The sequence below is a fragment of the Mytilus californianus genome, unplaced genomic scaffold, assembly GCF_021869535.1.
Source record: "Mytilus californianus isolate M0D057914Y unplaced genomic scaffold, xbMytCali1.0.p SCAF_2, whole genome shotgun sequence".
Lineage (NCBI taxonomy): Eukaryota > Metazoa > Mollusca > Bivalvia > Mytilida > Mytilidae > Mytilus > Mytilus californianus.
The window spans coordinates 139,085,603-139,099,025 of NW_026262668.1; the positions used below are offsets into that span (position 1 = coordinate 139,085,603).

The window sequence follows — 13,423 nt, forward strand, 5'->3', positions numbered from 1 at the left end:
ATAATTCTTTTATAGACGACACTCGTGTCTGGCGTAAAATAATATAAGCCTGGTATCTATGATGAATTTATATTCAAACGAACCAATCATATTCAAGTATTCGTAGAGATGCAAATCATATTTGAATTATTTCTCTTCATATTTTTGAAAATAAAGATTATTTAGAGAAAATTGAAATATTTCTAGCTATTACATATGTCCATTAAGTAGGGTGGATGTTGTCATAAATTTTATCCATTGCTTGTTATTAAAGGTCAGAAATTATTTTGAATTAGTGTATATATCAATGTGTAAGAAAAAATACATTGACGAAGTGTTGCATAAAAGCAGGATTATGAGCTAAATCAATATTTGCGCATAATTAAAAGTCTGATTGCTTGAAACTATCACCTTTATTTAGAATGAAACATGACACGATTACACATTGTATAATTGGCCCGAGAACACGGTTATTTCGTAGTGCATTTCTTTTAGACAATAAATTCAAATTAAAAAAATCGCACCTGCTCTATCTCAAAAAGATTTTTACAGTGTTGTGTACTACTATTGGGACAAATAATATCAAAATTATAGAAAAGTCTACCAGCTGTAACTTAAAATATTGACAATTCTATGTTAAGGGGGTCTAAAATTCAGTTTAACAGCTTCAGACATACTAGATTTTGACCTTTTTTAACTGGACCAAATCACTACTTAACATAAAGATTCAGCACCCACAATTTTTTAACATGTAATTTCATCCCCTAACTTAATATTTCATGCATATAATATAAAGAAATAAATTTGGAAAGTGTATGAAAAAAGTTTGCAGTTTTTATACACTGTCCACACTAGGGACTATATTTGTAGACAACGAAAATCTAAGGACGATAACTGTGTCCTCGGACCTAATAGTATAGAAAGACTTGACACATTCTAATAAAGCTTTGCATGACCTAAGCTTAGGGAATTATAAGATAGATGGCTCAGTGCCATGGCCATAGGATATATATTATAGAAACTATGGCCATTTTGATATTGAAATTTGGTTGTTTAATTTTGACGTTTAAATCAAATAATTTCAACTATCAAGATTTGGGCTTAAAAAATTTAGATATTGCAAAAATTTGCTTTTTAAATGCTCTTAAATATAAAATATTAAGTATTAAAAGCAACTGAACACTCATTTGATTTATCAGATTTATTACAATTATTCAAAAGTCAAATTTATATGAGCCTGTGCCTAAAAAAAGAGATTTCGAGTTAAGGGGAGCCTTACATAAACATGCATTTTTTTCAACCAATTTGAAGTTTTTGAAGTTTTTTTGCCATAAATTATTCTTCCATATATATTGAATGTACTTTAAACGGAAAGAAAAGTTACAAAAAGCATACCACATGAGTATAAAATGGTCTTAGGCCATGTAAGACTGAACATTATTTAGAGTCAATTTAGGCCGTAGTACATATTTACATATAAAAATGCATACAGAAGCTATAAGAAATTAAAAATTTGTTACTTTTTGCTCATTTCTAAGCTAAGATGTCATGATACAAGAAGTCTAATTGCAAAAGGATTCTTGCATTCAACTTTTTTTGCAGACAGTATGGTCTGATGCACAGTTTTTTCACTTTTCAATGGAAAACTTGCATGTAGATTTTGTCTCAACTGGCATATATTTCAACCACATACTATCCTAAAGAAGAAAATAAAGGTAGTATATGAAATGGATAAGGTGCACAAATCATTGTCAAGTGCTTTTTTTTTTTACAGATTTAGTGAAATATTTATGATGGACTACACATAATGTACAAAGCGCTTCACATTTCACATACATCAAACAGGCCGTTCGACCAGGGCCTAAATACAACACATTTTGCACATTTTTTTCTGTGATAATCTACATTTCTCTTTATTCAGAGTTCATAAATGGTTAATAGAATTTGAATTAATCATAGAAACACAAATATCAAAGCATAAAAAGCTGTCAGATAGAAAGTCAGCATGCCTCTTAGGCTTAAAAATGGAAACTGCTTTTAAATGCTTATTTTAGCCTTATAATGTCAAAATGGGACATTTTTACAGAATTTCTTTCAAATAAAGATGTAAATCCTTTATTTTTATTGTGTTTGACAAATTGAAACCAGCAAACCATTCAGGGAAGTTGCCGAAGTACAGAATCTACATTTCCTGAATTCATCTCTTAAGCCCGAGAACACAGTTATTTCGTAGTGCATTTCTTCTAGACAATAAATTCAAATAAAAATAATCGCATCTGCTCTATCTCAAAAAGATTTTTACAGTGTTGTGTACTACTATTGGGACAAATAATATCAAAATTATAGAAAAGTCTACCAGCTCTAACTTAAAATATTGACAATTCTATGTTAAGGGGGTCTAAAATTCAGTTTGACAGCTTCAGACATACTAGTTTTTGACCTTTTTTAACTGGACCAAATCACTATTTAACATGAAGATTCAGCACCCAAATTTTTTTAACATGTTATTTCATCCCCTTACTTAATATTTCATGCATAAAATATAAAGAAATAAATTTGGAAAATCTAAGGACGATAACTGTGTCCTCGGACCAATTCTTATATTACCGACATAAAACAATTATCAAAGAATCACTCCACATAACCCCATGTGTTTGAATGAAGTTTTTCATAGATCAATCCTTAATAGCAATGTGTCAGGAATGCAGATATCATTTGAATTAAAACAGGAATCAGATATATTTATATACTAAGTGCACAGTGGACATAGCAATAAATAAGCTATTGTATTGACCGCTATTTTGATGAAGGAAACCTATAGCTTGTTGAGCTGCAACTCATAAGGATAAAGTTCAGATTAAAATATATTGGACAAATGTGAAACAATAAAAAAAATAACTAGAAGTATATGTATTCAAGTTATCATGTCACTATTCGACCATCAACAATGGACAAAGACATATATGGGGTATACAGATATTTCCTTAATACTTAAGGAAGATAACTTTACCTCTAAAAAGGTTCCTTAAATGTAACTTCCAAAACTAATAGTAACAATAACGAATAGGCTGACATAAAAATGATTCATTAAATCTATATTATTAATAGATTTGCTTCTATTTCAGTACATACCATCAGAAGATACAAAGAAAGGATATTTACCCTTTAGCATGGTCAGCGATAAAGACCAAATGGTAAGTGTTGTCAGTTAAACAATTGTTATTTTCCTTTATTGTTGTCTAAGAGATGGATCCATCTTAAAAGATAAGGTATACATTTTCTTTAATTTTGAGTGAAATAAATCCATCTCATAAGGCTTCAATGACTTATTCACAAGTAAGTTATAGTTTTGATGTCAGTTATAAACGTTCATCTGGAATGATAGGGGGAAATAAATCCATCTCATATGGCTTCAATGACTTATTGACAAGTACGTTATAGTTTTGATGTCAGTTATAAACGTTCATCTGGAATGATAGGGGGAAATAAATCCATCTCATAAGGCTTCAATGACTTATTCACAAGTAAGTTATAGTTTTGATGTCAGTTATAAACGTTCATCTGGAATGATAGGGGGAAATAAATCCATCTCATAAGGCTTCAATGACTTATTCACAAGTAAGTTATAGTTTTGATGTCAGTTATAAACGTTCATCTGGAATGATAGGGGGAAATAAATCCATCTCATAAGGCTTTAATGACTTATTCACAAGTAAGTTATAGTTTTGATGTCAGTGTTAAACCTTCATCTAGAATGATAGGGGAAATAAATCCATCTCATAAGGCTTCAATGACTTATTCACAAGTAAGTTATAGTTTTGATGTCAGCTATAAACATTCATCTGGAATGATATGGGGAAATAAATCCATCTCATAAGGCTTCAATGACTTATTCACAAGTAAGTTATAGTTTTGATGTCAGTTATAAACGTTCATCTGGAATGATATGGGGAAATAAATCCATCTCATAAGGCTTCAATGACTTATTCACAAGTAAGTTATAGTTTTGATGTCAGTTATAAACATTCATCTGGAATGATATGGGGAAATAAATCCATCTCATAAGGCTTCAATGACTTATTCACAAGTAAGTTATAGTTTTGATGTCAGTTATAAACGTTCATCTGGAATGATAGGGGGAAATAAATCCATCTCATAAGGCTTCAATGACTTATTCACAAGTAAGTTATAGTTTTGATGTCAGTTATAAACGTTCATCTGGAATGATAGGGGGAAATAAATCCATCTCATAAGGCTATAATGACTTATTCACAAGTAAGTTATAGTTTTGATGTTAGTTATAAACGTTCATCTGGAATGATAGAGGGAAATAAATCCATCTCATAAGGCTTCAATGACTTATTCACAAGTAAGTTATAGTTTTGATGTTAGTTATAAACGTTCATCTGGAATGATAGAGGGAAATAAATCCATCTCACAAGGCTTCAATGACTTATTGACAAGTAAGTTATAGTTTTCATGTCAGTTATAAACGTTCATCTGGAATGATAGGGGGAAATAAATCCATCTCATAAGGCTATAATGACTTATTCACAAGTAAGTTATAGTTTTCATGTTAGTTATAAACGTTCATCTGGAATGATAGAGGGAAATAAATCCATCTCATAAGGCTTCAATGACTTATTCACAAGTAAGTTATAGTTTTGATGTTAGTTATAAACGTTCATCTGGAATGATAGAGGGAAATAAATCCATCTCACAAGGCTTCAATGACTTATTCACAAGTAAGTTATAGTTTTGATGTTAGTTATAAACGTTCATCTGGAATGATAGAGGGAAATAAATCCATCTCATAAGGCTTCAATGACTTATTCACAAGTAAGTTATAGTTTTGATGTTAGTTATAAACGTTCATCTGGAATGATAGAGGGAAATAAATCCATCTCACAAGGCTTCAATGACTTATTCACAAGTAAGTTATAGTTTTCATGTCAGTTATAAACGTTCATCTGGAATGATAGAGGGAAATAAATCCATCTCACAAGGCTTCAATGACTTATTCACAAGTAAGTTATAGTTTTGATGTTAGTTATAAACGTTCATCTGGAATGATAGAGGGAAATAAATCCATCTCATAAGGCTTCAATGACTTATTCACAAGTAAGTTATAGTTTTGATGTTAGTTATAAACGTTCATCTGGAATGATAGAGGGAAATAAATCCATCTCACAAGGCTTCAATGACTTATTCACAAGTAAGTTATAGTTTTGATGTCAGTTATAAACGTTCATCTGGAATGATAGGGGGAAATAAATCCATCTCATAAGGCTATAATGACTTATTCACAAGTAAGTTATAGTTTTCATGTCAGTTATAAACGTTCATCTGGAATGATAGAGGGAAATAAATCCATCTCACAAGGCTTCAATGACTTATTCACAAGTAAGTTATAGTTTTCATGTCAGTTATAAACGTTCATCTGGAATGGTAGGTCATTTGATTATAGGATATAGTTTTCCCTCAGTGGTAGAGACGTACATTCCCTGGTAAGCTTCTGATGGTAAGTAATAATTCACTTTCGTTTAGTGACAAACATGTACACCCATCTTTCATGCTAAGTCAATTATAAAATTGTATAGCTTTCAGGGATATTGATATATCCTTATTTGTAAGTAATATATTGTAATTTCTGAAAATCGATGGTAAGTACATTTTGATATGTTATAGTTCTCGGTGATTATAGTTATAAAAGAGGGACGGAAGATACCGAAGGGACATTCTAACTCATAAGTCGAAAACAAATTGACGATGCCATGTGAAAAAAATGAAAAACGACTAAAAGATACACAACGATACATAAAACTCAATGTAGAAAACTAAAGACTGAGCAACACGAACCTCACCAAAAAATAATATGTATGGTTAATCATAGATTGTCGTTGATCAGAGATAAAAATCAATGCACTGCATGTCAAAACTTTTTACCAATTTATTGTCTTTTCATTGTCAACATATCCAATGTGTTTGCTGGAATTAAATTGTAGCATTTCTATGGACACGTCTGTACACGTCGCTTATTCTTTCGTTTATACGTGCAAGGCCGATTGTTGAAAAATAAAAAGAAGGTAGTACATCTATAAGTATCATTTATTTAATTCACGTTCAACTTTGTTATAATGGCATGCTAACGCCTCTTTCCGCCATTTGCGATCAGTCGAAAACTAGATTTTACAACAACAGCCATTACATCGGTTTTCACATTGCAAAAATACAAAATTATATACCAACATTCCAAAGGCTACTTCATACGCCATGTGTTGGAAAAGTTGTATTATATAGTGATACTTTTTCAATGATAACATATGGCAGACCAGTATTTCATTGAGAGAAAGTTCCTGATAATTCAGAAAGTTACTACCGTTCAAAATGGAATCGTCTCGTCTGTCATATATTCTAGTACTGAGATGACCACTGTTGTCAAAGTCGAGGTAAATGTCTAGAATGATGCGGAGAAAGCTATATCTGTGGTTTCAGTTCAGGAGGATATAATAATGGGACCAAATCAGACAAGTTTGGGTTGTTAATTGAAAGAAAATCATCAATATACCTGTATGTGAAATTAAATAATCTAGCTTCTTTGATCTTCTTATCTTTTACTGGTGTCAGTAGGAACTCCGACTTATGTGAAAATAAGAAAAGATCGGCCAGGAGAAGTTCACAGTAATTTTATCTCTGAATTCTATATGACTGTCATACAAGTGAGAGGTTTAGCTAGCTATAAAACTAGGTTTAATCCACCATTTTCTACATAAAGAAATGCCTGTACCAAGTCAGGAATATGACAGTTGTTTTCCATTCGTTTGATGTGTTTGAGCTTTTGATTTTGCCATTTGATATATTGAATTTTCCTTGGAGTTCGGTAGTTTGGTTATTTTACTTCATACATATTAACAATTAATACAGACTGTCTATTTTTTTGGCCGCATGTTTACCTCTAGATATTTTTGCCTTTATTTAGAGTGGTTGAGATATTGTCTCTTTGTTATCTGAGAAAACCAAGAAATAATCTCAACAATCGAATATATAATTTGTTTGATCATAGACATACAAATTATATTATCATGGGCATTACGAATTTTTAAATGATTTATGCCAGCAATTGATATTTTATGATATACCATGCCTTTCATTAACTAAAAATTGACAGAACCCATTCAGCGTTTCATGTTTTTGATATCGATGTAAAAATAAGAAGATCAGTCAGTTTAACAAACCAAAAACAATGGTGATAAATGACGTCTGCTAAAGAAAATGACCGTTTTATAATCAAAAATAACAATTAATTATATGCTTTATGGGTTTGGTCAGTTTCCATATTGATATAAGTCGTTTTCCAGCCTGTACACTCGTAGTTGCATGTCATTTAATGAAGCTTAACCATTGATTTTATACAAATGTACATAAAATATTGTTATCTGAAAATATACCCTATTAAGTCATAGGCTAAACAATTGATGAACTGTTGATAACAAAACCGAAAAAATGCCGTAATAAATTTTTGTGAATAATTCGAGTGAAAATTATTATTAGAAACAAATATTTGTGTTTTATATAATGGAATCTGAAGTATACAGTTATTACTTTCAAAAGCAGTCTTTGTAACATACAAGGTGTTCAATAGTCTACACATCCCAAATCTGTAGTTCATACGTAAACCTGAGATTAATATTCTCCTATGTATCTCAGGTCGTACAAAATTGTTTTTATATTTACAACAAATCTTTTTTTCTCGCTGAACCAGATGTTGTCAGTGAAACCGATAGTCATTTTGTTATGTGACACAAGAATATCTCAGATGAAGATCCAGGGGAAGGTTATCGGCAAACGTTCGATGACCATGTATACGCTTATCAAATAGCTATAGACATCAACATACACAAAAAATAAAATGGAAAAAATACCGAACTCCAAGGAAAATAATGGCAAAATCAAAAGCTCAAACACACCAAACAAATGGAAAACAACCGTCATATTCCTGACTTGGTACAGGGATTTCCTAATGTAGAAAATGGTGGATTAAATCTGGTTTTATAGCTAGCTAAGCCTCTCACTTGTGTGACAGTCGCATTGAATTCCATTATATTGACAACAATGTGTGAGCAAATCAAACAGACATAATAGGTAACTTTGTCAAAAATTGGGGAACAGCAGTCAACATTGTGTTATAATCTTAATCGCGTTAAAAACAAATAACTATTTCACCATTTTTTTCTTAAAATGTCCTGTACCAAGTGAGGAAAATGGCCATTGTTGTATTATAGCTCGTTTCTGTGTGTGTTTCATTTTAATGTTGTGTTTCTGTTGTGTCGTAGTTCTTCTCTTATATTTGATGTGTTTCCCTCAGTTTTAGTTTGTAACCCGGATTTTTTTTTTCTCAATCGATTTATGAATTTCGAACAGCGGTATACTACTGTTGCCTTTATTTATTCAACAAAGAAAAACAAAATGGCATACAGACACTTTATAGACAAAGTACATAAGCAAAAATGAAAGACAAGAATACAAAAACGACTATAGCACAGTAACACAATGGCGGGATGTATAAAAACCGAGCAACGCCAAAAGTGTATTATCAAAAATGGACTAAACAGCAAAGGTTCAAATCATACAAAGACAAATAAAACAAATGCATTTATGTTGTATGAGATACAGTATTTGTAGTTTTGCACGGCAGAATATGGTCGAAAATATCTCTGTTCAGTAAATAGTGAAATTACTGCATACCAGAAGTTGATTAACAAAATATATTTTGATATATCCCATATATTCCCAAATAGTTTAATTAAAATTTTTAATAAACGTTCATTTGTTGCCGAAGTTGTTGTACGTTAGAAATTTACAATAGGCATCGCTTATAATTATTCATATTTTCCATCTCATGTGTACATGTGTTATAAACAATGTGTTCCTTTTTTTTAATCCTATTCCAAAATCGCCGATTGACGTTAAAGGAAAACTTCGTTTTCTCTGATCCATTGAAATCTCATTATAATTTTTTTATGAATTTTTGTTTTTTCCCCAGAATATGCATAAACTATTTGCTATTGGATGTTCAATTACAAAAGTAAGGAGTAAAACACTTATCATTGTGACCGTGATATTTTATAGGGTGTATTTACATCCCATTTGAAAGTATGGTTTAGAAATATCTACTTAACCGAAATTGTACAAATCGTTATAACACACACATGCTGGAGTACATAACATAAAAAAGTAAGTGGCATTTCGTGCACTCAAATAATAAACAAAAAGCAACAATGAAAGCTCTTCTCACTGAAGTTGGAGTACTGACAGTAACATATAAAAGATTTAGTACCTGTTAGGTCAAATTCAAATACAATGGACTAATCATTACCTTTATAATCAGTCTTCGATGCTTTTAATTTGTTTGGTTTATATTGTAGAAAACCCTATGCAATATTCCTAAAGTGGTTTACTCATTGCCTTGACTATATGAAGTTTATTTCGATGCATTCTCTATCCCATATATTTATCATTAACATATCATAAGAATCAAAATTCTATTTAAGAAATACATAAAAGAAAAGCCATTGTGTATGTGCTTTCATTCTTCCATGCAAATGAACTTTTGAAATTAAGAGGCAATTATTGGTAGAAAGTTGTCAACGCTCTATACACCTCCAATTCAATACTCAATATAGACGGTTTAATGTTGTCATCAATTTGTACCGCTACCATAATAACATTCATTCCGTGTTTGATTTGGCACCATGGTGTTATTCTAGTATCTAAATTATTCTCAGCTGTAAAATAACATTTTAGGTTAAGTAGCATTAGACTTCAATTTCTGACCAAAATAAATCGATGCAATTCACATTGTTGTTCATAAAACTACATGGCGTTATATTATGACCTCCTAAATGCCTGTTGATATGTATACAATATTGTTTGTAATTTATTTTTATAACTACAAAAGAGAGGCGAAACATACCAAAGGGACATTCAAACTCATAAGTCGAAATTAAACTGACAACACCATGGCAAAAAAAGAAAAAGAAAAAGACCAAGTACACAACACACAAGATAGAAAAGTAAAGACTGATGAGCAACACAAACCCCACCAAACCAACAACAGTAGATCAGGCTTATCCCTGGCTTCTTTCAATCTGATTAAAATTCTGATCTATATTAACTCGTGTGTTCGTATATCACATGAGTATAACGTAATCAGAGAACTATATTTTAATTAGATTGGGCTTCTTTTAGAAAGACTACACAATAAATTTTGCAAAATTTTGCTGAGTGTGGGCAAAAGGGCATGATATTTGGCAACTCTTTCGGGACTATGAAGATTCTATCTGCATTCTAACATTACAAAGTCTTTATTTTTAAACTTTTGACTAAAGAACACAAAAAGTGTAAGCAATATAGATTTAAAGTTTTATACAAAAAAAAACTATATCAATAATATGAGTATCTGTGGGAACTCCAAATGCACAGCTTTGCTGATGGAAAACACTGTAGCTACGCACTTTCAAGACACATGTTGGTCTTGAAAGATATCTTATTTTCTTAGATCAGGAGAAATTTCTCTCGATTGTGCACTTTGTCACATAGACTTTGAATTGAGCAAAGTCGTTATCAGGATACTTCTTGACAAAACAGAGTATGTCTCAGGTGCACCTCAAATGAAACATTAAGTTTATTTTCGCTCTCTAACTAAAAGAACCTGTATGTATTCCAAGATTAACTCTTTCCAAACTTCAACTGGACTCTATAATAATAATTCATCTTTTTGTATGCATTTAATCATGAACAATCAGGATTATTATTATATATATAAGTATTTTTTTCTATTTGGTTCTATGTGCCTTTGTGCTTGTCATTAAGCATCGTCACTTGTTGTCTCCTGCAATTTGGTTACCTTACAATATGTATCGACCTCTCTGTATTAGGCATAAGGAGTACAGTTTTGTATATTTCATAATAATATTTAATAAAATTATAAATGCTATTGTCTATGTACATACATACATGTATACCTTGTGTTTTTATAACCCACCTTGTAATTTCATACCTGGAATCTTTTATTTTGTTTTTATTATCTTCTTCAGGAAAACCGTAATACAGATGATATCCATCCTTCGTCAAAATATTGTGTAAACAAAGATAAAGGAAATGGTAAAATTCCTTGTAATTTACAGAACAATTTTCAGCATATGCCATCTTTTCCCGATATGAACAAATTTGAGAATCAGCTCCGTCATGTTTTACAAAAAGTATGCTGTGCGATAGAAGATAACGAAAAACGCCAAGAGGAAAAAGATCGCCGTGATGTCATCAAAATGGAGTGGCAACAAATCGCGCAGATTGTAGATCGTGTTTTACTGTCAATATTTGTTGTTGTGACACTTACTGTTACTATTGTAGTTATGGTGCAAGGACCAGCAATGTATGGGTCACAAATAAATAACGATATACATGATTGAAACATCAACAGATACTTATTGTTTGGAAAACAATTATGCTGAGATCGGGAACAGAAAACGAAAATTGACAACGACAGTCAAGAGCAAACAGTTCAACAATATGTAAAATGTTTCACTGTAGCTAAATATTTATTATTATTGATATAAAAGTTGGTTAAACGTCAGTGTGTGTTCGACCAACATATTACTTCATTTATTTCTTCTTTAAAGAATATGCCACTTATCACACAGGCTTACACTTCAGTAAGAACAACTCTCATAACACTTGTTTAAATTTGTTCATCCACAAAGCCAAATCCATCTATGATCGTCTTTGCTTCAGAGAGTTTTAACTCTGGTTTCGTTAAGATATCAGGCTTATAATTGTGTAAGCTGGACGAGCGTTTCGAATTCAAAAGGCTCATCATTGATGCTCGAATAAAAAAATGCGAAATTGAATAGCATCGAGGACTCAAAATTCCGAAAGATTTTGCCAAATACATCTTCAGTAATCTATTCCTGTGGAAGAAATGTCCTTAATATTTTGAACCACATAGAGTTTTGTGAACAGATATTCCACAATGGCCAACCAACTCATGATGGCGTAAAATTTGCAAAGTGATGCCCTGAAATACGTTTAAGTACTTGAAAACTTGAAATCATGAATCATTTAGAAATAGGGTCATCTCTCTTGTTCACAGCTTAACCACTTTTTGATCTTTTTGGGTTTTTTTTCGGTTTCTAAGCCGTTATTGGTTTGGATTAGCAAATTTCATAACCTCGGATATTACTATTGAGACATTGACAGCGGAAACGCGCAGCTTCAACAATGTTACTTTGTTTTTTAATATACGTAAGATCTCATAATATTGAACAATTGGGTAAATATAACAAGAACTTGTAATTTGCCTGGCCATAATTACACATGTATAAACTGATGCAGGGAATGGAGTTCAATTACTCTTTTAGAGAATCTCAACCCGTGGAAACCATCTGTGCTTTTCTTCTTGCCGACTTGTTCCTTTATTCATATTAGGCTGACGTCATACAGAAGCTTCTTATGAAGAATGAACAGATGCAATCATTATCCTTAAACTTCACGTACCGTTATTTATGAGGTCCACTCACTGAATAATTTAAAGTTCGTGTTGCTCTTGCTTAGTTTTTAGTTTGATTTTTGTGCTTTTTATTTTTTTGTCTATCCTTTGTTTCAATTTCAAATTTCACATTCGTTCAAGTTGCAGGTTAAGAAAAAAAAACCAGATGACCAATGGTTTATGAATTTGTGACATCTTAGGGTTAGATAAGAGACAATTACCAATCCGCTATTGCATGATGCCTAATCACTTGATAAACCTTATCAACATATGTTACAAAATTAATGAGAGGGGTGTCACATGTTACGCGGGACCTGAGATCAGTCCCGGTCTCTGGTGGGGGTCGTGTTGATCAGTCTTTGGTTTTCAATGTTGTGTAACTGTTCTGTGAACTATTGTTTGTCTTTTAGTCTTTTTTGTTTTGTTTTGTTTTTTTGACATGGCATAGTCAGTTTGTTTTTGACTTATGAGTTTGAATACCCCTTTATTACATTTCGCCTCTTTTTTAGATGCTTAGTGTCATTGCGCATTTCAAATTCTTTCCGTTGTTTTGTTTGGTTCAAAGCTGAAAATTTGCTGTTCTAGAGTTACAAATGGTTTTCACTATGTAAAATGGTTAAAATTAAATTCAGCAGTAATCAAATATACTTTATAAGTTAAACGTGTTGAAATAAATTGTACTAGTATACCAAAAACACGTTATAAACAGATAATACAATATGATTGCCTAATAATCCAAAGAATCTTTGTCTTTCTCGGTAAAGAAACTGTCATAAAAGTTTAATTTAACCTTGTAGATGTACCAAAAATATCTCTATTTAATCATTTTACTCAGACAAAGGTTAAGGAACACAAATTTATTGCTATATTTCTTTATAAACGATATAAAAGAATGAA

At 31.5% G+C, this 13,423-nt stretch overlaps 1 protein-coding gene across 1 annotated transcript in view; it reads left to right on the plus strand.

Annotated features, from left to right (window-relative positions):
• LOC127727840 (neuronal acetylcholine receptor subunit alpha-10-like) overlaps positions 1–11,578 on the plus strand; it is a 29,896-nt gene extending 18,318 nt beyond the window's left edge. Inside the window, exons 7-8 of the mRNA XM_052234953.1 lie at positions 3,105–3,173; positions 11,076–11,578. Coding sequence (XP_052090913.1) covers positions 3,105–3,173; positions 11,076–11,450 — 444 coding nt within the window. The 3' untranslated portion in view covers positions 11,451–11,578. The remainder of the gene's footprint in view (positions 1–3,104; positions 3,174–11,075) is intronic.
• Positions 11,579–13,423: the final 1,845 nt, after the last annotated feature.